This window comes from Microtus oregoni, unplaced genomic scaffold (genome assembly GCF_018167655.1).
Source record: "Microtus oregoni isolate MIOR12 unplaced genomic scaffold, Mior012 000077F_ref0000221, whole genome shotgun sequence".
Taxonomy (NCBI): Eukaryota; Metazoa; Chordata; class Mammalia; order Rodentia; family Cricetidae; genus Microtus; species Microtus oregoni.
This window is the reverse complement of record NW_024544029.1, coordinates 3,667,482-3,692,972: the sequence shown is the minus strand read 5'-3', so window position 1 is coordinate 3,692,972 and position 25,491 is coordinate 3,667,482. Positions and strand designations below refer to the sequence as shown.

Sequence of the window (25,491 nt, the reverse complement as noted above, 5' to 3'; positions counted from 1 at the left end):
ACTCTGTAGACGAGGCTGGGCTCGAACTCACAGAGATAAACCTGCCTCTGCCTGCAGAGACCTGGGATTAAGAGTGTGTGCCACCACACCTGGCTTAACTACTCTTTCTTTCTTTCTCCCTTTTTTTTTTTGTTTTGTTGTTTTTCAAGACAGGGTTTCTAGGTAGCTTTGGAGCCTGTCCTGGTACTAGCTCTTATAGACCAGGCTGCCCTAGAATTTACAGAGCGCTGGGATTAAAGGTGTGCGCCACCACTGCCCGGCTACTCATAATGTTTGTCAGAATCCTTCCACACTTAACTGCCTGAAAGAGTTCAGTTATCAGGATATGAAATCAACAGCGCTTGCAACAGTCACTGCAGCATGTCACTTCTGCAGCAATAAGTATTTGTGTGTTTATTTCCAGTGACCATCACAATTTCAACATATAATGCACACAAAGAGATCATTTCTTTGAGTATAACTATTTAGGGTTTAAAAATAAATTCAATTGAGAAAACTATTGTTTATTCACAGAAAAAATAAAAGAAAGACAGTTTGCCAGTTTTATAGAAGCCTATTTAAAGACAATTGTCAACAGGAGTGGAGAACCATGCCATCTAAAGAGAAGCTGGTCATGTCTGAGCTCACAGGGCAGCCATGAGTGGGATGATGGTGCCTCAAAATTAGGGAACAATGACCATGAGATCATTCAGTTACAATTAGTGTTTCTCCTTTTGAATTTAGTCAGTACATACATGGTGGTGTGAATGATGATGATGATGATGATGATGATGATGATTATTGCTTTTTGGGGGCCTACCACCCAGCTCATAAACAAACATACGAAGGCTTATTTTTTCTTACAAATGCCTGGTCTTAGCTCAGTGTGTTTCTAGCCAGCTTTGCTAACTTAAATTATCCTTTCTAGGTTTTTCTCTGGGATTTTACCTTTTTTTATTCTTATCTTTTTTTTTCCTTCTTACTCCATGACTGGTTGTGTTGCTGGGTAACTGGCCCCTGGCATCCTCCTCTTTTCTCCTTTTCTCATTCTTCCCCTTCTATTCTCTCCTATCTATTTTCTCTGTATGCCAGCCCTGCCTATCCTGTCTCTTCTGCCCTAGCTATTGGCCATTTAGGTCTTTATTACACCAAACAGATGTTTTAAGCACTCAAAGTAATACAGTTCTACAGAGTTAAACAAATATAACATAAAAGAATGCAACACGTCTTTGCACCATTAAACAAATGTTCCACAGCGTAAACAAACGTAACACTTGTTAAGCTAATATTCCACAATGGGGTGCGGAGGAAAAGAAGGGGGAGATTCACCACCCAAGGGTACTATGGAGTTTTGTTAGAACAACTGATTGGCCCTTTCTTTTGAAAGTTGTCTACTTTCGATCAGTTCTGCCCAAAATTAATAAAACAAATGTAGTTTCTTTTCTTTTCTTTTTCTTTTTTTAAAAAAAATATCTTTTAAAATTTTACATATCAATTCCAGTTCCTGCTCCTTCCCTTCTTCCCATTCCCTCCACCTTCTCTCCCACCCCACCCCCATCCACTCCCCAGAGAGGGTATGACATATTGATTTGGGGAAGGTCCAAGACCCTCCCTACTCTATCTAGGCTGAGCAAGGTATCCATTCACAGAGAACGGGTTTCCAAAAAGCCAGTACAAGAAGTAGGAGTAACCAGCAGCACAGACACTGAGAGAAACAATCAATAAATGGGACCTCCTGAAACTGACAAGCTTCTGTAAAGCAAAGGACACGGTCAACAAGACAAAACGACAGCCTACAGAATGGGAAAAGATCTTCACTAACCCCACATCAGACAGAGGTCTGATCTCTAATATATACAAAGAACTCAAGAAATTGGTCATCAAGCCGGGCGGTGGTGGCGCACGCCTTTAATCCCAGCACTCGGGAGGCAGAGGCAGGCAGATCTCTGTGAGTTCGAGACCAGCTTGGTCTACAAGAGCTAGTTCCAGGACAGGAACCAAAAGCTACGGAGAAACCCTGTCTCGGAAAAAAAAAAAAAAAAAAAAAGAAATTGGTCATCAAAAGAACAAATAATCCAATAAAAAAATAGAGTACAGACCTAACAGAGAACTCTCAACAGAGGAATCTAAAATGGCTGAAAGACACTGAAGGAAATGTTCAACATCCTTAGTCATCAGAGAAATGAAAATCAAAACAACTCTGAGATTCCATCTTACACCCGTAAGAATGGCCAAGATCAAAAACACGGATGACAACTTATGCTGGAGAGGTTGTGGGGAAAAGGGAACACTTCTGCATTGCTGGTGGGAATAAAAGCTGGTACAGCCCCTTTGGATATCAGTGTGGCGATTTCTCAGAAAACTAGGAAACAACCTTCCTCAAGACCCAGTAATACCACTTTTGGGCATATATCCAAAGTATGCTCAATTGTGCCACAAGGACATGTGCTCAACTATGTTCATAGCAGCATTGTTTGTCATAGCCAGAACCTGGAAACAACCTAAATGCCCGTCGACCGAAGAATAGATAAGGAAAATGTGGTACATTTACACAATGGAGTATTACACAACAGAAAAAAAATAATGACATCTTGAATTTTGCAGGAAAATGAATGGAGCTAGAAAACATCATTTTGAGTGAGGTAACCCAGACACAGAAAGACAATTATCACATGTACTCACTCATAGGTGGTTGTTTTTTTTTTTTTGCCATTACAGAGACTTTTATTACAAAGAGAAATAACTACTTTGTGTTGTTTGTAAAAGCCAACCTACAAACCACAATCCCAGAAAACTTAGACAACAATGAGGGCCCTAAGAGAGACTTACATAGATCTAATCTTACATAGATCTAATCTACATGGGAAGTAGAAAAAGACAAGATCTCCTGAGTAAATTGGGAGCATGGGGACATTGGGGGGGGGGACAGGGAGGGGAGCAGAGAAAAATGTAGAGCTCAATAAAAATCAACTAAAAAAAAGAAAAAGAAGATGAACTGTAACTTAGTTCTATATTAAATCTGAGGTTATCTACATATAAATACATTTAATTTGTTCCCTAAACCTAAATGTGCTTATAATTATTTTGCACATGATTATTCTTATGTATAAGTCATCAATAACTCAAATTTTGAATTAGTAGCCACCAGGGGTTTTAGTGCACTTAATTTCAACTTCCTATTCAAAAAACTTGATTTTAATGTGATAGACAGAAACGTAGCCGACAAACAGCACACTAGAAGCAAACATTTCACTGAACATCAGAAGCCACTGCCAGTAGCCCCGCAGTCTACCCTATAAAACTGCCACCGACATTCAGAGGGTCTAGTTTGGTCCTATGCTGCTTTCTTCCCTGTCCGGCTGGAGTTGGTGAGCTCCCATTAGCTTAGGTAGACTGTTTCAGTGGGTGTCCCCGTCATGACCTCTTTGTTCATATTCTCACTCCTCCCTCTCTTCAACTGGACTTTGAGAGCTCAGCCATAGTTGCTTTTCTAAGGATACCAATATCCATTTTAATAGATTTATGATTAATTTAAACATATATCAAGATTATTTCAACTTTTAATTATTTTTTAATTAAATTATTTTTTAAATCTTTTTTTTTTGGTATGAGTGTTCTGTCTGCATGTATGCCTGCATGCCAGAAGAAGGCACCAGATCTCAATACAGATGGCTGTGAGCCACCATGTGGTTGCTGGGAATTGTTCAGGACCTCTGGGAGAGCAGTCAGTGCTCTTAACCCCTGAGTCATCTTTCCAGCTTCCTTATTTTTTAATATTTACAAATGTTTTAAATTTATATGTATGAGCATTTTGCTTGCATGTATGTCTATGTATGATATGTGTGTGCCTGGTGCCCAGGATGTCAGTTCTTCAGGAATTAGAGTTACAGATGTTGGACCCTAGAGTCCAATCACTGAGGAGGAGTTGCTCCAAGAGACCATCTTTCACACCACAGTTGATATAAAAGCATGAGGATTTTATTAATTCTGTCACGACAGGGTCTTTCAGCATTCGAGGAGCCAGAAAGACCCCGAAGGGCTGGTACAGGCTATTTTTAAAAGAAAAAAAAAACACAGAAACAAGGGGGGTGTCTGGGGATTGTTCTTTAACTATTATGATTGGCTTATTCAAAAGGGCTATTACCAATAATTGGCTGGAGAGCGGTTGCCAGATCAGATGAGGTAAGGGGGAACATCTGAGGGTCACTTTGCCCCCTTCCCAGGGAGTCAAAACACCAGGAACTGAGTCAACACCTAAGGGCTATCTTGCCCCTATTCAGGGAGATGGAAAGTTCCCAACATCTCAGTATGTGCATGCATAGCTGTTATGTCCTTTGTTCCCAGGGGAAGGGGGAACACTACTGCTGAGAGGCCTCAGACATGGCTTCAGAATTGTCTTAAAGTTTTAAACAGACAGTTGTGAGCCACCTATGGGAATCAAATCTAGGTTCTCTGGAAGAGAAGTCAGTGAGCCAGTGCTGTTAACTGCTGAGCCATCTCTCTAGCTCTATTTTTATTTTTTAGGCTCATGGCTTTGGCTGACCTGGAACTCACAGAGATCCACCTGCTTCTCTCCTGAATGCTAAGCCACATTAATTTTTTTAAAGCTAGTTTTCCCTGCAATGGTTTCTGCTGGTTGTGGGGTTGTGCACACAGTAGGATGTGGTGAAGAGGTAGAGGCAGGAGAATTATGAGTTCAAGGCCAGTCTTGATCAAACTTTGCTAAAAGCCAGTTTATCAACATAATACCATCAACAAAATCTTTAATCCTCTAGTTTTATAAAATTTATTTTTATTTGTATAATTGTTTGCTTGTGTAAATATATGCGTACCACATGCATGCCTGTTGCTGATGGAGGCCCGAAGAGGGCATCAGATCCTCTGGTATTGGAGCTACAGACAGTTGAGAGCTGCCATGTGGGTGCTGGGAACTGAACCTGGGTCCTTTGGAAGAGCAGACAGTGCTGTTAACTGCTGAACCATTTCTCCAGTCCCCAGACAGCATTCTTAACCATGGAGACATTTCTCCATCCTCTGATCTTTACTTTTAAATGAATTTAAAATAAACAGTCACACAGTGTGGGAAAGGTTCTAATGATCCGACCTTGTGAGGGAAGATCTAAGGTGTTTTTCATTGACTGGAGCCTGGGTTAGTGGCTCTCAGCTTGCACAGCTGTATCCCATACTTTGAAAATGTCTGATGCCGAGGTTGGATTTCCGATTAATTATGTCAGACCTCTAGGATAAGATTCATAAATCAGCATTTGTGGAATTCTCTCTCTCTCTCTCTCTCTCTCTCTCACACACACACACACACACACACACACACACCTGCCTCCTGCGATGATTCTAAAGTCAAATTTGTGAATAACTAACTGATCTTAATTGGGGATGATAAAATTGATTCCATTTGAAAAACTGGTGTGTTTGTGGACTTTAAAAAATCATGTTTGTTTCAGCGTGCAATTCTAGAGTTGGTTTTTGTTTGTTTGTGGTTTTTTTTTTTTTTTTCGAGACAGGGTTTCTCTAACTTTGGAGCCTGTCCTGGCACTAGCTTTGTAGACCAGGCTGGCTTCGAACTCACAGAGATCTGCCTGCCTCTGCCTCCCGAATGCTGGGAGTTGTTGCAGTGGGAAGAGTTTACTCACAAAGGAAGCAGAAGCAAATGGTACAGGTTTCAAAGTCTCTGTTTTAGATAAGCCAGGGTAAGCCTGACACAAACCTGAGAGCCACAGATACTCTTAGAAAAGGTTACTTACTAGCAAAAAGTTCAAGGAAGACAAGCAGTCAAATGCAAGCCTTAGAGGAAAACAACAGAGTTACCAGTGTAGACGGTTCTTAGAAGTAACTTTCTATGATCCTCATGCAGAGGCTACAAACATCTTGTTAGCTGAAAACAAGGCTGCTCTCAGAGACACAATCGAGGGAAGTTTAAATTCCTATTGTTTGGAGGGGGGGGGGGTCGGAATATGTCAGGATGGGCGCACATTTCGGGTTCTCACACTCAGTTTACTTAAACACTCAGTTTGTCTGTGAGCTACCCGACCCAGACCTGCCGGGCGCGGGAGCCGAACCTTCTGCGCACGCGCGAGCGGCGCGCGAGTCCTTGTGGGAAGGCTCCGGCGGCGGCGCGTGACCCGCGCGTCTCCCTGGCTGCGGTGGGTGTGTGGTGACGCCCGGGGCGGGTGAGCACGCTTTCCCGTTACCGCCGGCTGCAGGGGCGCTCTGGGTGCCGGGCGGGAGCGCGGGGTCGGCCTGCGCCTGGCCGGGAGTAGGCGGAGACGGCCGCCGGGCAGCGGGCCTGCGCGGCCGGTTCCTGAGTGGGCTCCGCGCGCCGCCGAGGCCTGCGCGTTCGGCCTGACCGGGAGCCGGCTCTCCGTCCCGGCTCTACGGTGGTGGGCGCCTCGGAGCCGCCGTACGGTCGCCTCCTGTTGGCCAGGGTGTGAGGGTGTTTCGCCAGGCACTGGACGTTTCTGGTTGCCCGCGTAACGAATCCCGTCTGTAGCCGGGGCTGTCGTAGGTCCGAGGGCGGGTGGGTAGCGGAAGAAGAGCTTTTGGCTCTGCTGCATTTCATGGTGCCGCCCCCCTCCGTAGCTCTCTGGCTGTCCTGCTATAAACTTTGTAGTAGAGCAGGCTGGCTTCGAACCGGCTGCCTCTGCCTCCTGAGTACTGGGATTAAAGGCATGCAGCATCACCTCACGGCTAGTTATTTATTTAACTCACTTCAGGGTCTTGTTTCGATTTGTGCTGGTTTGTCTCCAGCAAAAGCATTATACAAGTTTTGTTTATGAACGAGATGCATGCGCATAACCAAATGTGTACACTGCTTGAAGCTTAAACTGTGTTGTTGAGGCGGAGTCAGAAGATCCATTGCACCCCAAACAGTTTCTTTTTAGTGGGGAGTAAAAGCTATTGTGTCCCTACTCTGACTCCCCCCCCCCCCCTTAGTTTCTCTACCTTAAAGTACCCGGTCTTATCTCTTTATCCCTTTTCATCTATCTGTCTGTCTGTCTCTGTCTGTCTATCTGCCTGCAGTCTTCAGGGTTGAACTTAACATCTTTTTCAATTGTTGGCAAATGCTAAGCCTTTAAAAATTATTCTTAGGCAGGGTCTGTTAAGTTGTCCTGTTGACCGTAATTTGTAATGCACCCTCTACCTCCTGAAGAACTGGAATAGAAAACAATGGCCCCTGTGCCCAGCTATAGTCTTCATGTGCCTTCAGTGGATTGAGTCTTAACATTACTTTTTTAATTTTTTTTTTGTTTTTTCAAGACAGGGTTTCTTTGTAGCTTTGGAGCCTGTCCTGGAACTAGCTCTTGTAGACCAGGTTGGCCATGAACTCACAAAGATCTGCCTACCTCTGCCTCCCGAGTGCTGGGATTGAGTCTTAACATTATTAAGTGCAAAGTTACTCTAGTCCCATATAATATAATTTATTTAACTCATTTCTACCCTTAAAAAATCCCATGTATATTCTCATTCTTTATAGGGCCTTTTCAGGTATGTGCGCTCATGTGGCATTTGGCACTGCTTTCCCACTTAACAAACTAATTTCCTCAGGTCTTTGGTGACAGTGCTCTCATATCCTCTCAGCTCCCTAGGTACTGATGCCTGGTTTTTCTGATGTAGCCATCTCTTCCTGGTCCCTAAGTATTACTGTTCTTCGGGCTCTGTCCAGTTTCCTGTTTTAAGTATTCTATCAGTTACAGCGGCTAAGCATGTTCAAACGCATGATGAGTTTCTAACTTTATTAATGCTGGTGTTGCCAGGTAGTAGTGGCACACACCTTTAATCCCGGCTCTAGAGAGGCAGAGGCAGGCAGATCTCTATGACTTTGAGGCCAGCCTGGTCCACAAAGGGAGTTCCAGGACAGCTAGGACTATTATACAGAGAAACCTGGTCTCGAAAACAACAACAAAACTTTAGTGCTGGTGTCCCCCACATTTATCTCTAGTCCCTTTACTTACTGGTTATCTTCTGATGACCCCTAAGCACTCAACATTCAGCAGTCCAGACTGAACTCATTCTGCTATTGTTGCCTCCCTTTTAAAATTGCTTTTCTTTTTCAAACATTTTAATTCCTTTTTACTGTGTGTGTATTTGATGTGTGATGGTGCATGCATGTGCTGTGGTATACATGTCAGAGAAAACTTTGTGGAGCTGGTCTTCCCTTTGCACCTTTATGTGGGCACCAGGATCAGACATAAGTTATCAGGCTTGAGTGGCAACTCCAACCTTGCTCAAAATTTCATTTCTTGACTCAAAATGACATTACCTGTTCCTACCAAGCAGAAATCTAGAACATCATTTAAATCTTTATTTCCCAGTTTCTCACCTAAGTAGTATCAAGTTATTTTTATTTTACCCGTTAGTCCTTTTACGTGGCCTTTAGAATGTAACACCCCATGGCTTGGCATTTCAGGATCTGTCCCATGTCCGTGTCTAAGCTCTTCATTCCCTCGGCGTTCTCTCTGCTGCCTTTTCCTTCCTGTTACTCCTTTAACTGGACCACTTTTCCAAGCCCAACTGAGGTTTGAACACTTAGTCAGTTCTACTGTTTTACCCTCTGATTTACGTTTATTCATGCCACGCCAGCATAGTAGTGACCAACACACGTGGCCTTGTTGAGCACCTCAGAGTGACCTTGACCTTTGACACTACTGCCTCAGTCTTCTGAGGGTTGGCATCACAGGCATGTACCACTACAGCAGGTTTAAATGCAGTTTTCTATTTCACAGAACCATTAAATTATGATGGATTTATGGAGATGCATCTCCATTGTGAATTTAAGCATCTGTCATCCCAATTCTTACCATAGGGTGTGTACTCAAAACTTTGCAGGTCAGAATGACTTCAACAAGTAAAGCCATTGAATTACAGCTACAAGTGAAACAAAATGCAGAGGAATTGCAAGATTTCATGAGGGATTTAGAGCACTGGGAAAATGACATTAAACAAAAGGACCTGGAACTAAGAAGACAAAGTGGTGTTCCTGAAGAGGTAAATGAAGGTTTCCGTTAGTATAATTTGTTATTAGTGTGTGTCCAATGTATGTGCGTGCACGTGTGCCAGCATGCTACAGGCATGATTAGAAGTCAAAGGCAGCTCCCTGGAGTTGGTTCTCTGTGGGGTCCAGGAAGTGAAGCACTTTCACCTGCCAAGCACGTTACTGATCCAGAAATTTATTTTTTAAAAAAGTGTGACCTTGTAAAATGTGTTCTGAAAAGCCTGAAATTGCCTGTAATCCTAGTACTCAGTAGGTGGAGGCAGAAGGCTCAAGAGTTCAAGGTCCTCCCTGGCTATGTAGAGAGTTTGAGTCTAGCCTGGGCTACATGAGATCCTGTTAATAAAACATAAAAATGCTGAGATTGAAGTGGTTTATGTCACCGTTAACATTTTCAGAGACTCTGCTTACTGAGTTTGAATAATGTGTTAACTATCATAAGATAACTTTTTTTTTTTTTTTTTTTTTGGAGACAGGGATTCTTTGTTGCCCTGGCTATCCTGGAACTAGTTCTGTAGACCAGGCTGGCCTTGAACTCACAGAGATCTGCCTGCCTCCACTTCCTGAGTGCTAGGATAAAAAGCGTGTGCTACCATGCCTAGTTAGGTTGAGCTATTTGTATTAAGCTGGTGTGTTTAAAATCTGGCTAGGTTTTCATGCTGTATGTAGCAGTTGTTAGCATGCCAGATTGCCTTTGAACTTGTGCTCATTTATCCTACTAACTGAAAATCAGGAAGGCTTTGAAGTTTGAATTTAGAGTTGTAAATTTAAAGGCATAATTTAGACTTCAGGTTAATACTTTTGTGATTGAACAATCTGCAACATTCATCAAATAATGAGTTGAACTTACAATCACTGCTTTTTTTTTCGTGTATGGGTTTTGTATGCCTAGGTGTGCATGCTCATGCATGTGCCCATGTGGTACATGTCTCAGCCCCTTGTATTTGGACACAAGGTCTTTCAGTGACCTGCCATATCCTGTGTTGTAGCAGCTAAGCTGACCGGCCTGAGAGCTCCTGAGATCTGCTTGTCTCTGTTTCCCACTACAGTCACAGGCATGGAGACCCAGGTCCTTTTGCTTGCATAGCAAGTGCTCTTACCCACCAAGCTATTTCTCCAGTCCTCATAATCAATACGATAAAATGATGCATCTGCAAATTAAATTGAAAAAAAATTTTGTATTTGAAAATATCATTTTTAGTGCCAGGCATGGTGGCACAGACCTTTAATCCCAGCACTTAGGAGGCAGAGGAAGGCGGATCTCTGAGTTGGAGGCCAGCTTGGTCTACAGAGTGAGTTGCAGGATAGCCAGGCTTATACAGAGAAACCCTGTCTCAAAAAAAACAAAAAACAAGCTGGGCGGTGGTGGCGCACACCTTTAATCCCAGCACTCGGGAGGCAGAGGCAGGCGGATGTCTGTGAGTTCGAGGCCAGCCTGGTCTACAAGAGCTAGTTCCAGGACAGGAACCAAAAAAGCTATGGAGAAACACTGTCTGGAAAAATAAAAAATAAAAAAAAAAGAAAGTATCATTTAGTGATAACTTCATACATTGTTAGTATACAAAAGTAACAAAGTGTCAAAGTGCTCAAAGCTTTTGTTTTTCTTTCTCTTGTCTAGAATTTACCTCCTATTCGAAATGGGAATTTTAGGAAAAAGAAGAAAGGCAAAGCTAAAGATTCTTCCAAAAAAACCAAAGAGGAAAACACGAAAAACAGAATAAAATCTTTCGATTATGATGCCTGGGCAAAGCTTGATGTGGTAAGTTTATCTAGTTATGTACTTCTTAGTAGTTAGATAAACATTTCTTGGCATAGATACTAGTCACAGATTATACAAAAAATGATAGTGTTTGTGTGGCCTGTGTTTCTTTCTCTTTTTGTGGTGGGCAAGGTGTTTGTTCTAATGTGGTTCAGGCTAGTTTTGAACTTGTGATTCTCTTGCATCAGCTTCAGGAGTGCCAGACACATTGTAGATAGGTACATACCACCATGTCAGCTGCAATGCAAGCACGGGTCCTGGTTTGCTTCTCTGCTACTGTGATGAATGAAGTACTGACCAAAAGCTGTTCAAGGAGGAAAAGGCTGGTTACATCCTATAGTTTAGAGTGCATCATCAGAGGAAGCCAGGGAGGAATGGAAGCACAGAGGAACACTGCTTACTGACTTACTCTCAATAACTTGCTCAGTCTGCTTTCTTCCTTTTTTTTTTTTTTTTTTTTTTTAAATTTCTTGAGACAGGGTTTCTCTTTATAGCTTTGGAGCCTGTCCTGGAACTCGCGCTGTAGACCAGGCTGGCCTTGAACTTGCAGAGATCCACCTGGCTCAGAAGTTAAGTGCACTGATTGCTCTTACAGAGTTCCTGAGTTCAATCCCCAACAGCCACATGATGGCTTACGACCATCTGTAATGAGATCTGATGCTCAGTCTGTTTTCTTATGCAAACCTGGACCACCTGCACAGGACGGGTTCTGCCCATAGTGACATTAATAAAAAGATTACCACACAGACTTGCCTGCAGGCCAGTCTGATGGAGGGCTTCACTTTCCTAGATCTGAGATAGTTACTGAGTACTGTGTGTATCTTATTTCCCATGTATGACTCACACAATGATAAGACATGCTCTGCCTCAGAACCTATCCCAAGGCTCCAGACGTCTACTGTCACGTTAGTTTGTGAACCTATTAGCCAGTTAGCCTACCTTATTCTGGAATCACACCTCTTAAAGTAATGTGGTTAGAAGTGTCTATATTTGGGGAGAGAAGTGAAACCCTATTTAGAATATATGGGGTTTTTTTTTTGTTTGTAAGAAGATTTATTTAGTTTTGTGTGTATGTGTTTTGCTTGCATCTATGTAAATGTACCACTTGTGTACAGAGACCTGAAGACAGAGTCAAATTTTCTGTAACCAGAGATAAGGAGTTGAGCTGTTGGTGCTGGGAAATAAACCTGGGTTCTCTGCAGGAGCAGCAAGTACTCTTAATGGCTGAACCATTTCTGTCATCATCAATGTCCTAGTAATGCCTCAGCATGTATGGGCAGCCCGTTTATGGTGGTTCTCCAGTTGTTCCTATCCTGGGCAGTCCTAGATGCTCATGTTATTGTCATACCCAAGGTTCCACAGTCCTCCTTTATGCTGTCTATCCATTGGTTTTTGGGCCTTCCTCTTTGCTTTATCCCGTGCACTCCTCTAAGCAGTGCTATCTTTGGGTATCGCCATCATTCATTCTCATAACATGGCCAAAGTATCTCAAGTGCTGTTGCCGTATCCTGTAGTTTACTTTCTTTTGTAGATGGAGATGTTTCTTAATGTCATCTCTTTGTGTGATACCTAAAATCCTTCTGAGACATGCCATCTCAAACACGTCAGCTGCTGTTCTGAGGAGCGTTTCATTGTCCAGTTTTTAGAGTTGTAAAGAAGGCAGCTCAAGACAAGTGTCTCATATACCTGTGATTTTGTTGTTGTCGTTATGTCTCTTGCTGATGAAACCTTTCCTAGTACCTGAAATGCAGCCCTCGCTATCCCTATCTGCCTCTTGAAGTCTGAAATAGTTCCCTCCTTTGAACTGAGGTTTCCTCCCAGATAGACAAAGTTGACTGTTAGCTTGAGGTTCTGATTCTTTATTACAATGTTAAAATCCTTATGCTCCCTTCCCAAGTGTAGCCTCTCAGTCTTCCCGATGTTTCCTTACTCCCACCACTCTATTCACCATGGCCTGCTGCTCATTCGGACTTTCAGCAACTAGTGCTGTATCGTCAGTAAAACACAAGTTATTGATTCTCACACCACCTATCTGCACGCCAATCTCCTCATCCTCCAGGGCTGCTGCTATTATTAATCCCAGAACTATATTGAAGAGCAGTGGTGAGAGGACACATCCCTGCAACACTCCTACGATTGTCTTAAACTGATCACTTAGTTCTCCGCAGACTTTGCAAAGGTGTCTTTATAGGCATTTTCTAGTATTCTTATGATTTTCTCTGGGTACCTGTAGAACCTCATTGTTTGCTAAAATCCTTTCCTCCAAATGCTGTGGAATGCCTTCCTGAAGCTCATGTAACAGATAATTCTTTGTATTTTCTGTCAGTTGCCTCAGAGTGAAGATCTGCTCAGTTTTGCTCCTGTTAGCTCTGAATGCACACTGGCCACTGCTAGGACTTCCTCTGTTCTGCCCTTGATCCTTTGCAGGATAATGGGGGAGAAGGTCTTGCTGCTATGGTACAACAAACTAATGCCCCTGTGTTTTGAGCAGTCCAGCTTGTCCTTCTTGTTTGTGGGAATTATGATTGAGTGCTTCTATTCTGTGGGAATCACTTTGTGTTACCGTATCTCTGAAGAGTCTGAGAAGTGCCTAGGCCACTGAGCTATTGTAGGCACTTCAGCTCCTCCACCGTGATGTCATCCTCTCCCAGAACCCTCCTGTGTTTCACTGTCTTGATAGCTTCCTCTATGTTGCTCCTATCAATATTTAATAGTTCCTCATCGTCTCTGGTGTTGGAGTGACTGCCAGAGTGTTTCTCGTTGTAGTCTACACTGACAGCATTAGGGTCATTGTATAGGGTGTCAAACTATTGTCTCCATCTTTGCTCTACTTCCCCTGGTTCTGCTAATAAATGACCTTGCCCATCTTTAATCACCCCAATCTGAGGAGCATATCTGGCAGTTATCCATCTGATAACTTCATAGACAAGATGTGTCTTATTATGGAGTCAAGCCTTTTCCACCTCTTTGCATATACATTGTATACACAGCTTCCATCCTTCTTCGCTCTTTAGACCTCCCTGCACAGGTAGTTGTGTTCTGCTGCCTGCTGATTGTCTTGTTTGCCCTTTAGCTTCCTTCTTTTTTCTGCCAGGTTGATTGTCTCTGCGGTAAGCCGTTCTACTGGTGTTGCCCTTTTTGTATACAGGCTTCTTCTTGGGAGCTTCCTGTGTAGCTCTTTTGATTTTCTCCCATTCACTTTCTTTATTAGTAAGGGTTGTTTCATGATTTCCCTCGTCTTTTTTCCAGCGGTTCTCTTGTACTCTGTACAGCTGTGTTCATCAGTTATTTACAATCAACCTTCCAGTTCGTCTTGCCTGGTGTGCCTCTCCTACGTTTCAGCTGAATGTTGGTCATAACAAGTTGGTGATCTGACCCTAAGTCAGCACTAGAAAATGATCGGCTCTTTTGGATGCTAGATAAGAATGTAGTCAGCTTGGCTGTATGTGCATTTGTCAGGGGATGCCCACATCCAGCATCTTGATGGTTGACCTGCTTGAATTTTGTGCTGGATATGTACAAATCATTTGCATAGCAGAGGTCAAGCAGTCGTTCCCCGCTGTCATTCCTTTGTCCAAATCTATATGTTCCATGACACTATAGTCCATTCTTTCTCCAGATTGCACTCTTGCATTGAAGTCATCCATAATCATTAGTATGTCATTCTTATGTGCTCTGCTTACCTCGTTCTATAGATCTGTGTAGAAACTGTTGATGACATTCTCTTCTGCTTCCTCTGTTGGAGCTTATGCCTATATGATAGTTACTGAATGTGTCATTGTCTGAGATCTGGCTGATATAATTCGGTCATTTACAGGTCTGTACCCGAGCATGCATTTTTGGGCCAAACTGCACAGCACTAAAGCTCCACCTGCTGCGTGTTTTCCCCTCCACCTGAGTTTATAATCTTGCATCCGTTTACTACACATTCTTGTGTTCCTGTCCAGTGTGTTTCTGTCAGTCCAATGACATCCCACCTGAAGTGACTGAGCTCATGCATGAGCAAGCTGGTTCCCCAGACTGTGTTTAGTGTTCTCAGGTTCCTGTTGTGACTCTTTTTGGTGTGAGGAAGTGCCTTTCCTGTCCATTTCTATCAGTTCCCCTCCCTCCTTTTGGCTTTAAGAGAGAAGCATCATTTGTTCTGCTCTTAGGACATGGAGGTCCTGGGGCACTGTTAGATTCTGGGACTTTAACCCAGGTGTTTCTGTTGAACTTGTCCATATTGGATTTTATGGTTTGAGTTGATGAGGACGACTGGCCAGGTCTCTTCCTCTTCATAATGTAGCCTTTAGCCATCTCTGTAGCCCCATTTATATGTTATCTTGCTTGCCTTTTATTTTCTTTCTTTTCTTTCTTTTAGACCAGGTTGGTTTTGAACTCCCAGAGATCTGCCTGCTGCTTTCTCCTAAGTACTGGGTTTAAAGATGTATACTACCATGCTTGGTCTTTTTGTTTATTTTCAAAAAGATTTATTTAGTCTGTTGTTACAATTTCTTCTCCGGGAGAGATATAAAATAGTGTCTACTTTTCCTTCTAAGGTCCAGATGACAACCTGAGGTACAGTTCTGCCAAAGATTGCTCTGGGGAATCCACGAATGTGTTGGGTTTTCTTACAGAGCCTAGATGAAGAACTACCTCCAGGGCTGTAGATACTCCTCCCCAAACCAGCTGCATCTGGAAAGCCCTGTCCAACAGGGGTGTGAGTGACCCCCATAGCCACATAGATGGAGTCCCCTCTAGCTTTCCCTCACCTCTGTGTGCTCTTATCCCTTCCCCAGGCCACAGGCTGAATACTCAGGTGAGACTCTTTTGCCCCGTTCCATGGAGATGATGTAGTGTAAGCCATCACCCAACTAAGCCGGGTGATCTGTGTGTTGGGGGAACATCTGAGCTCTCCAGAATATGGTCTTTTAAAAAGTAGTGGGTGGGGCTGGAGATGGCTCAGCCATTAAGAGCTATTGCTGCTCTTGCAGAAGACTTGGGTTCACTTCCTAGCACCTACCTGGTAACTCCCAACTGCCTGTAATTCCAGTTCCAGGGGTTGATTCTCTCATCTCCACAGACATCTGTATACATGTGGTATGTACACATACACACACACACACACACACACACACCCCACTTAAATAAATCTTTAAAAAAAATCATATTATTTAATAGCTAGGTGTCTTGGTGCAAACACCACTTGGGAGGCTGAAGCAGGTAGATTGCTAGGAGTTTGACTCTAGCTTGGGGTAAATAGCATGTATTATATATTTATTCATTTGAAAAAATGTATGGAGATATATACATGTCCTAGAGTACAATAATGAAATTAATACATGTGCTTAACAGTCTACAGGAGACTTCCCAGTGCTGTGAAGCTCTATTGTCCATTTCTTTCTTTTCACATGTGTAGAGACAGTAGCTGCTGTTAATTTTATGTTTATTGTCTTTGATTTTTTCTGTTTAACGTATATACTAAAGTATAATGCACATAAATTCCCAATGTTAAGTGAATAGCGTTCTAAATTTTCCTCCTATATACACATAGAAAAACCGTATTCTTTCCAGTTGTAAAGCATTTCAGTACCCCAGAAGCCTCCCTGTGCCCTGTTAGATAATCCCTCAAAGCCGCAGCTCTTCTGACCTCTCATACTCTAGGTTACTATAGTTCTGTGTTCTAGAGTTTATATAAATGTCGTATGCAGTATGCACTCCTGTGTTTGGTTTCCTTTGTTAGCTTTGTTTGCTGTTGGTCTGTGTCATTACAGTGTAGCGGTACTGTTTGTTGTTTTTATTCTGTTGTGTGGATTCATTGCAACATGTGTCCATTCTCTTGTTGATGTACACACAGGTTTTCAGTTTGAAGTCGTGTGGATAAGCATGCTATGAGTAGTCTCGCACAGGTTTAAGGATATAAGCACCTAAGAGGGGACTTGCTGGTCATAGTTCATTCTTCATTGAACAGTTTTCCCAATATATTGTGTTGTTATTTTTGTTAATTAAACCAAAGCTAATTGACTCAAGTGTGTGTGTGTGTGTACACACACTTGCAGAGGGGGCAGGGGAAGAGGGAGAGAGTAGGGAGGAGGAGGGTTTTGCTATGTAGTTATGACTGATCTGGAACTCATTACATAAATGTAAAAAAGAAAAAACCCTTTCTTTGTTACTGGGTGCTTAGTAACAATACTGTATAAATTTTACAAACTGTCATGTCATTCGTAATACCTCATTGCTATTTGTGATATGCAGATTGCGTTGACTGAACTTTGAGTTTAAAGTCATATATATATATATATATAATAGATATTATGCATTTTGAGAAGGACAATGTATTGGAGATGGGGAACTCTTACACTGTAACCCAGGCCAGTCTTAAACTCACAGTAATACTCCTGCCTCAGCTCCTGAGTGCTGGGGTTAGATGTGTGAGCTACTTACTATACTATACTTAGTCTAAGTCAGATTCTATTTATTTGTGTGTGTGGGGGGGGCATGCACATGCCATGCATGCATGTGGAGTCAGAGGACAGCTGGTGAGCTTTTCTTTCCACTATGTAGGCCCTGGGGATTGAACTGAGGTCATCAGGCTTGGTGGCAGGCACCTTTACCCACAGAACCATCTTACCATCCCCCAGAGTTAATTCTTTTTTCTCCCCCTTTGTATCCCTGAACTCTGTAAGTCCTGGAAATCTGTGGGTCGGGCTGGCTTCAAACTTATAGATCCACCTTCCTCTCTCTCCTGAGTGCTGGGAGGTGTGTGCTACCACGCCTGACTCAAGAGCTGGTTCTTTTTGTGAAAATTTATTTTTACTTTACTATATGTAGGTATGTGTGTCTGCATATGTATGTGTGCACATGAATATGAGTACCCTGAGACCAGAGGTGTCAGATCCCTGGAAATGGAGTTACAGGTGGTTGTCAGCTTTCCGGTGTGGGTGCTGGAAACTGAACCCAGGTCCTCTGCAAGAGCAGCTACTGCTCTTAGCTGCTGAGCATCTCTCCAGCCCCTCTGTTTTTAATCTTAATTGAAGGAGATTATTTGGCTTTCATTTATCTTTATGTAAGTCCCTAGATCCTAATGATTTAAATTCTGTTGAAGGTAATTGATTTTCTTAATTTCCACGCAAGTATGAGCACTGCTCTGCTTATGATTTCAGGACAGTATCCTAGATGAACTCGACAAAGAAGATAGCACCCACGATTCTGTGTCGCAAGAGTCAGAGTCAGAAGATGACGGTGTTCGCGTGGATTCCCAGAAGGCTCTCATTTTAAAAGAAAAGGTACCTTAGACTAGTTTTAGATTCCTTAGAGGAAGGCTGTATATAAGATTATGCAAATTCTAAAATTCTTAGCATGGTTCTGGGGATCTTCACATTTGAAATTGTTATTGGCTATATCCTTGTTTGGTGGCAGTGTGCATAATAGCCAGGAGCATATTCTTTAGAGCCAGATTAATTGCCTGGTTCTAAATCTATGACAAGTTCTTTAAACTTTTTATAGCCCACTTTCTTAGCTGTACAATGGGAACAGAAGTGTTGCCAAATCTCCAGTGTTGATGTGTTCAGTGAATTGATTCCAAGTGCTTGGACCATATCTGGGATTATTCATGCTTTCAGTGGTAGACAGTAGCATCTTGAAATGAGTATGTGATTGTTGGTATAAATGTTACTTTCCACTTCTCCATAGCACAGGCCATCTTTGGTTACTTTTGTGATGTTTAGTATCTCTCATTTCTCTTGGAGAGGAGGGCTAATAGAAATATTTTAAAACAGGCTTAAGTAGAAGAGTTAAGAAGGGTGCTCAGAAGGAAAGACAGTCCAGAGCGTGGGTGTGGGCTAGCAGTCAGATGTGAGGATGGGTGGGTTTTGACAGTCCAGAGCGTGGGTGTGGGCTAGCAGTCAGATGTGAGGATAGGTGGGTTTTGACAGTCCAGAGTGTGGGTGTGGGCTAGCAGTCAGATGTGAGGTTGGGTGGGTTTTGAAGGTGTCTTTAAAGATTGCTAAGAAACATAAATGAGATGACAAGGTGGGTTCCAGGGGCCACCTGGCAGAAGTACTGTTGGTGATGTAGAATGTGGACTACAGGGATGCAGGAAGGTAGGACATCTTCATTGTAGACAGAGTAGTTGTTGCTAACTCTGTAGTAGTTTCCTAACTACTAGTAGATTCTCAAGAGTGTCTAGGGAAGGAATCAGGCCCTACCCAAGGTCTTACGCATTTAAGCTCTAAGTGTGGGCCACTGCTATTTTAATAGTATTTTTATGTTAATAACCTTTATAGCAAATGTTAATTGTCTAGAATTTTTACTTCTCAGCTAATGTGAGGCTTTATTGAGAGACTCTCGGGTGAAAGGTTTCTTTTCCTTCTCATATCTCAACAGTTTTCCCTGTCTTTCTGTCCTGCCTCAATTTGCCCCTGTGAGACTTTGATTTCTTAATCTTCAGGGCTTCTGATACTGAACAGCGGCATGGAGCCTCCCCATCCAGGCATCAGAAGTTTCAACCCGAGTTCCCTAAGTGGGACATGAGAGAACTTGGGCTGTAGCTTTGTGGGTTGTTATTTGAAGGTAATCTTGAGGAGAGGATGTCATTGCTTGGGGCATCAAACTATATATAAGTAATAAAACATATAGGGAATTGTTCCTAAGGTTAGAACTAAAAATATCAGGGCCTATTGTCCTGAGAACTGTGATGTCAATAAATCATTAACGCATAAAGGCAGAATCTGGAAGGGATTTAATTAGGGTATGCATATCTTAGAGCACCAGCACATGTTGTTCTGGTTGTTAGGTGAATACTCCACAAGGTTCGTAGTACATCTGTTTTTATCATCTTCTAAGTGTGAGAGCCCATGGACTGTAAAAAGAACATACTGATAGTGACATATCAATACTATAGCAAAACACAAGGTTAGTTTTAAGAAGTGGAATAAATTAAAAGGAAAATAGCTTGAGATTATAATCACTGATGCATATCAACAGTGCCCAGGAAAGAAACAGTGTAACAACCAAACCATACAGTAACACTGTAACCACCGATAAATTAGAAATGGAGCATATTGTATTACCGCTAGGCTTGCTATGAGTATCCTACCTGCCATGTTAGCATCTCACACTTAGGGCTAATGGGGACGTCCTGAATTATTGCTTTCTGTCCCTTTGAAAAGTCTAGGAAATTGTTTGTTCTGAATTATTACCAGTCATTTTACTTTTTTTTTTTAAATTTATTTATTTATTTATTATGTATACAATGTTCTGTCTGTGTGTATATCTGCAGGCCAGAAGAGGGCACCAGACCTCATTACAGATGGTTGTGAGCCACCATGTGGTTGCTGGGAATTGAACTCAGGACCTTTTGGAAGAGCAGGCAATACTCTTAACCACTGAGCCATCTCTCCAGCCCCCAGTCATTTTACTTTTTAGCTATACTTCTTGCTGGGTGCTTAAGACCATACAGGTTGCCAAAAATCAACCTTTTTTCTTTAACTTAAGGTCTCTTGGCTCTTTCAGTCTTCTTTTATCATTGTGGCATCTGTGGGCATAGGTCAAGGCCTTGTAAGCAACATGACTTCTTAGAAGCATTTAGGGCACTTTTCTTGGTGTTGACCCTCTTTGTAGAGTGAACTGCTTACAGTCCAACTCTGAAATCTGTGGCCTCTCTGACCAAGAGGACAGGTGATTTAAGGAGCTTTAGGACACTTAGAGGTGTCCTGTTGTCCCCTGACCCCCTAGAACAGAAGCAGCCTGGGAGCAGAGTCCAAAGTATTGGAGGTTTTTTATAGCTCTGTATCCTCAGTGGTGTTGAAAGGCTCCCTTCTCCTTCAGGCTGTCACATTTCTGTGAGCTGGTACTGTCCAGGAGAGCAACGCGGACTGTTTTCATTCCTCTGGCAGAACTCGTGGATTCAACCCATTTTGCTTGATTCTCTTTTCTTTCAGGGCAATAAATACTTCAAACAAGGAAAATATGATGAAGCTATTGAATGCTACACAAAAGGCATGGATGCTGACCCGTATAATCCTGTGTTGCCAACAAACAGAGCATCAGCTTACTTTAGATTGAAAAAGTAAGGGCTTTCTACATGCCTGTGAGTGGTTGTACGTGTGTAGAGATTGGGTTTTTAAATTTTTGTTTGTTTGTATTTTAATTTTTCTTTTCTGTTTTTTTTTCCTTCCTTTCTTTCTTTTTTTTTCTTTTTTGAGACAAGATCTCATTTTGTACCCTGGAACTTACTGTGTAATTTCAGAAATTAATTTAGAAGTTTTTGTCTGTTAAGTTATTTTTATAACTTCATTTATTTTAATTTTTTTTGAATTGCAGATTTGCCGTTGCTGAGTCTGACTGTAATTTGGCAATTGCCTTAAGTAGGACTTACACCAAAGCTTATGCCAGACGAGGTGCTGCTCGGTTTGCTCTGCAGAAGTTGGAGGAGGCCAGAAAAGGTACTCATCTTTTTAGGTCATCATTTAAGTATTTCTTCATTCTGTAACACATAGAATACAGAGAATACTGATAAGTATAGTACCCTTTATACTTAGTGTTTTGAACAAAGCTTGTCTTTTTGGCAATTAAAAAAAATTTATTTTACAATTAAAAAAATACAGGTGTGTTTGGGTGTGTGTGCATGTCCCAGTGTGAGTGGATGCTGAAGAACAACTTGAGGGAGTCGGTTCTCTCCTTCCAGGGTGTGCAGGGCTCCCAAGGATCAAACTCAATTGTCAGGCTTGACAGTGGGTGCCTTTACCTGCTGAGCCATCTTGCCAGTCCTTTCGGTAATCTAAACGATGCCTTCTTATTTTGGGAAGAATGCATTGTTTGCTGCGATCAGACTTTGTTTCAGACTCTTACATAATTGAACACTGGAATGGCACGGGTGACTCGTGACTTCTGACCTTTAGTTCTCATCTGCAAAATAAAGGTGAAGTCATCTTGTTGGCTGTTGTGAGGCAGGACACAGAACAAAGTGTTTTTATTTATTAGTAAATGCTGTCTTGTTATTCCATAACAAGCCCTGTGTAATTACAAAGTATGAATAAAACTGATGTTGCATGGATGTTGTTCTGTGTGGCTTGGTGGTGTACACTTTATGATGACACAACCGCCTGGGAGCTGGTGGAAGATGGTTTGCTGAAGGGTTTTCTTAGGGTTCTGTCTGCCTGAGAGAGAATGAAAAATGCTTAGTAGATTAATAGCTGTTGATAGTTCATTTTATCGTAGCATAATTGCTATGGTTTTGTACAAGTTGTAAAATTATCCTCCTTTTAAAAAATTATCTTCTGTTTTACTTAGATTATGAAAAAGTATTAGAACTGGAACCAGATAACTTTGAAGCAACAAATGAACTCAGGAAAATTGATCAGGTAAATGATAAACATTTAAGTGCATCAGGTTCGACTTTTATATCATGAAGGTGAAACTTTTTGCATAGATTGTATATATACTATAGATTTTTTTAAAAGCACATTTATTTATTTTTATGTGTCTGAGCATTTTGCCTATATGCACAGGCTTGCCTGGTGCCTCTGGTGGTCAGAAGAACGTCGGGCCTCCTAGAACCAGAGTTACAGATGTTTGTGAGCTGCCATGTCATCAGCTGGGTCTTGAACTCGGAAGATCACACAGTGCTCTTAACTGCTGAGCTGTGTCATCAGCCTCCCAGCCACAGTAGATGTCTGTTTCAGGATTTCAGTACATAGCTCAGGCAACTTGTGCAAGCTTCAGCTTCCCAAGTGCTTTCCCAAGTTATTTCATGTACTATACAGTTTAACCAAACTGGCAAGGCAGAGGTACTGTAGAGATAGAACCCTAACTGGTAAGGTGGGGGGTACTCTACAGATATGGCCCCTACTCATAAGCTTTTTTTATAAATTGGCTAACATTGATTTACTTAGAAATAATGATTCTTAATAATTTTATTTCTTTGAAATCTATTTGAAGCACCATCAAATCGCTTTGTTATACATAATTTGTATTGCTATAATATATGTTATATATATATATATATATAATAAAATATGGTTGAAAGAAAAAAGTTGGCTGAGATTTCTAAAACTGTTGCCTCTTTTTTCCCAAATGACAGTTTTTAAATTTTTTTTTTTTTAAAGATATTTTTTAATTGAAAAATTTAAAAAATTTAAAGATTTATTTTCAATTATGTGCACATGTGTGTCCAGTAGAGGGCACTAGATCCCTTGGAACTGGAGTTACAGGAAGTTGTAAGCCACTGTTGTGGGTGCTAACAATCGAACCTGGGTCCTCTGCAAAACCCGCAATTGCTTTTAACCAGCCCAGTTTTAAAATTATTTCAGTGATAAATGTTTGCATATTATGTGATTCTCTGCCGTGTAAGCTGTATGTTAGTAAAATTACTAACTTTATAATAATAGAATCATCAGACATGGTGGCTCACTCCAGTGACTGACATTTGGGACAAGAGAGATGTGAACGCCCAGATTTGAGGCCAGTTTGTGCTACATAATGAGCTTGCGGCCAAAAAAAAAGGACCGTAGATGTTATTAAATGGGAGATCGGTGCTCCAGTGGCAGAGAGCAGTTGCGTACTCCTCTCACTTGGCCTTTGAATTAAAGCGGCAGTTGTTTTACAATCTTGGCACATTGTGAAAAGTGTGACAGTCATTGAGGAAATCTGGTTTTAAATATTACTTATTGCACATAAAATTGATGATAAGTATATCAACTTCATTATTGTTGCAAAGAGTATTTTCTTATATATTAGGTCAAATAATAGTTGAATAATAAATCTGGGAAATTTAGTAATATGACTCAGTTATTTTATGCTTGAAAAACAGCACCTAGGATAGCCTGGACTATGTAGAATTTGACAAATATTTGGAGTTTAAATAATCAACTATTTTGCTGGCTACAGCTCATTTTATTGAAATAGGCAGCATATTAAATTTATTTTACATATTTACACAATATTGCTTTTACTTTAATAAGTAGAAAGACTGAGTGAGAATAGAAAGTATCCCAGTGTTTGAGTGTAGCAGACATTTTACTCTATTTAATTGGGTCTAATACAGATGCATCTTGCGTTACTTGTTTTATTTTAGTTGAGTGCTGTGTCTCCTAGGCTTTAAAATCCAAAGAAAACTCATGTTCCAAAGAAGCTGCTGCAGTGACTAAACCAGCTGAAGGGAAGAAAAAACACATTGAAGAACAGCAGAACAAGCAGAAGGCCATTTCAGAGAAAGATCTGGTAATCCAGTGGCTTCTGATGTTCAGTGAAATGTTTGCTGCTAGTGTGCTACTTGTCAGCTACGTTTCTGTCTATCACATTAAAAACAAGTTTTTTGAATAGGATGTTGAAATTAAGTGCACTAAAACCTCTGGTGGCTACTATTCAAAATTTGAGTTATTGATGACTCATACATAAGCATAATCATGTGCAAATAATTATAGGCACATTTAGGTTTAGGGAACAAACTAAATGTATTTATATGTAGATAACTACAGATTTAATACAGAACTAAGTTACAGTTCATCCTTTTTTTTTTAATTGATTTTTATTGAGCTCTACATTTTTCTCTGCTCCCCTCCCTGCCTCTCCCCTCCCCCAAGGTCCCCATGCTCCCAATTTACTCAGGATATCTTGTCTTTTTCTACTTTCTACTTCCCATGTAGATTAGATCTTTGTAAGTCTCTCTTAGTGTCCTCATTGTTGTCTAAATTCTCTGGGATTGTGGTTTGTGGGCTGGCTTTCTTTGCTTTATGTTTAAAAACCACCTATGAGTGAGTACATGTAATAATTGTCTTTCTGTGTCTGGGTTGCCTCACTCAAAATGATGTTTTCTAGCTCCATTCATTTTCCTGCAAAATTCAAGGTGTCATTATTTTTTTCCTGCTGTGTAGTACTCCATTGTATAAATGTACCACATTTTCCTTATCTATTCTTCGGTCGACGGGCATTTAGGTTGTTTCCAGGTTCTGGCTATGGCAAACAGTGCTGCTATAAATATAGTTGAGCACATGTTCTTGTGGCACAATTGAGCATCTTTTGGATATATACCCAAAAGTGGTATTATTGGGTCTTGAGGAAGGTTGTTTCCTAGTTTTCTGAGAAATCGCCACACTGATATCCAAAGGGGCTGTACCAGCTTTTATTCCCACCAGCAATGCAGAAGTGTTCCCTTTTCCCCACAACCTCTCCAGCATAAGTTGTCATCCGTGTTTTTGATCTTGGCCATTCTTACAGGTGGAAGATGGAATCTCAGAGCTGTTTTGATTTGCATTTCTCTGATGACTAAGGATGTTGAACATTTCCTTAAGTGTCTTTCAGCTATTTTAGATTTTTCTTTTCAGAGTTCTCTGTTTAGGTCTATACTCCATTTTTTTTATTGGATTTGTTCTTTTGATGACCAATTTCTTGAGTTCTTTTTATATTTTGGAGATCAGACCTCTGTCTGATGTGGGGTTAGTGAAGATCTTTTCCCATTCTGTAGACTGTTTTGATCAGTTTCTAATGTAAGTAAAGACTTAGTGTAATATTTGGGCATTAACTGTTTAATTAGTTCAATAATGATGTTGTAGAGTAATATAGTAGCATTTTTGTGCTGAAAAGAGAATAGCACCATTTAAGAAATCCATGTTCTAATAGATAGTAAATGTCTCATGAAGTAGATGTTTGTAACATCTATGTAAGGGGTATGATTGTGTGAAGGCCAAAGATCATCTTTCTCTGTTACTTTTTATCTTCTCGTTTTTTTCTGAACTTGGAGCTTAAGTTGGCTAGACTGCCTGGGTAGACA

The 25,491-nt window shown here is 41.3% G+C and overlaps 1 protein-coding gene across 2 annotated transcripts in view; it reads left to right on the top strand.

The window, feature by feature from the left end:
* The first annotated feature begins 6,089 nt into the window (after positions 1–6,089).
* The window catches only part of Rpap3 (RNA polymerase II associated protein 3), a 35,104-nt gene continuing 15,702 nt past the window's right edge, over positions 6,090–25,491 (top strand). The window contains exons 1-8 of one of the 2 annotated variants that reach the window (XM_041642760.1): positions 6,090–6,164; positions 8,821–8,979; positions 10,602–10,742; positions 17,885–18,007; positions 20,663–20,790; positions 21,045–21,166; positions 22,014–22,084; positions 23,817–23,942. In XM_041642760.1, the coding sequence (XP_041498694.1) occupies positions 8,827–8,979; positions 10,602–10,742; positions 17,885–18,007; positions 20,663–20,790; positions 21,045–21,166; positions 22,014–22,084; positions 23,817–23,942 (864 nt within the window). In that variant the 5' untranslated portion in view covers positions 6,090–6,164; positions 8,821–8,826. The remainder of the gene's footprint in view (positions 6,165–8,820; positions 8,980–10,601; positions 10,743–17,884; positions 18,008–20,662; positions 20,791–21,044; positions 21,167–22,013; positions 22,085–23,816; positions 23,943–25,491) is intronic. The other variant, XM_041642759.1, reaches the window with a different exon arrangement.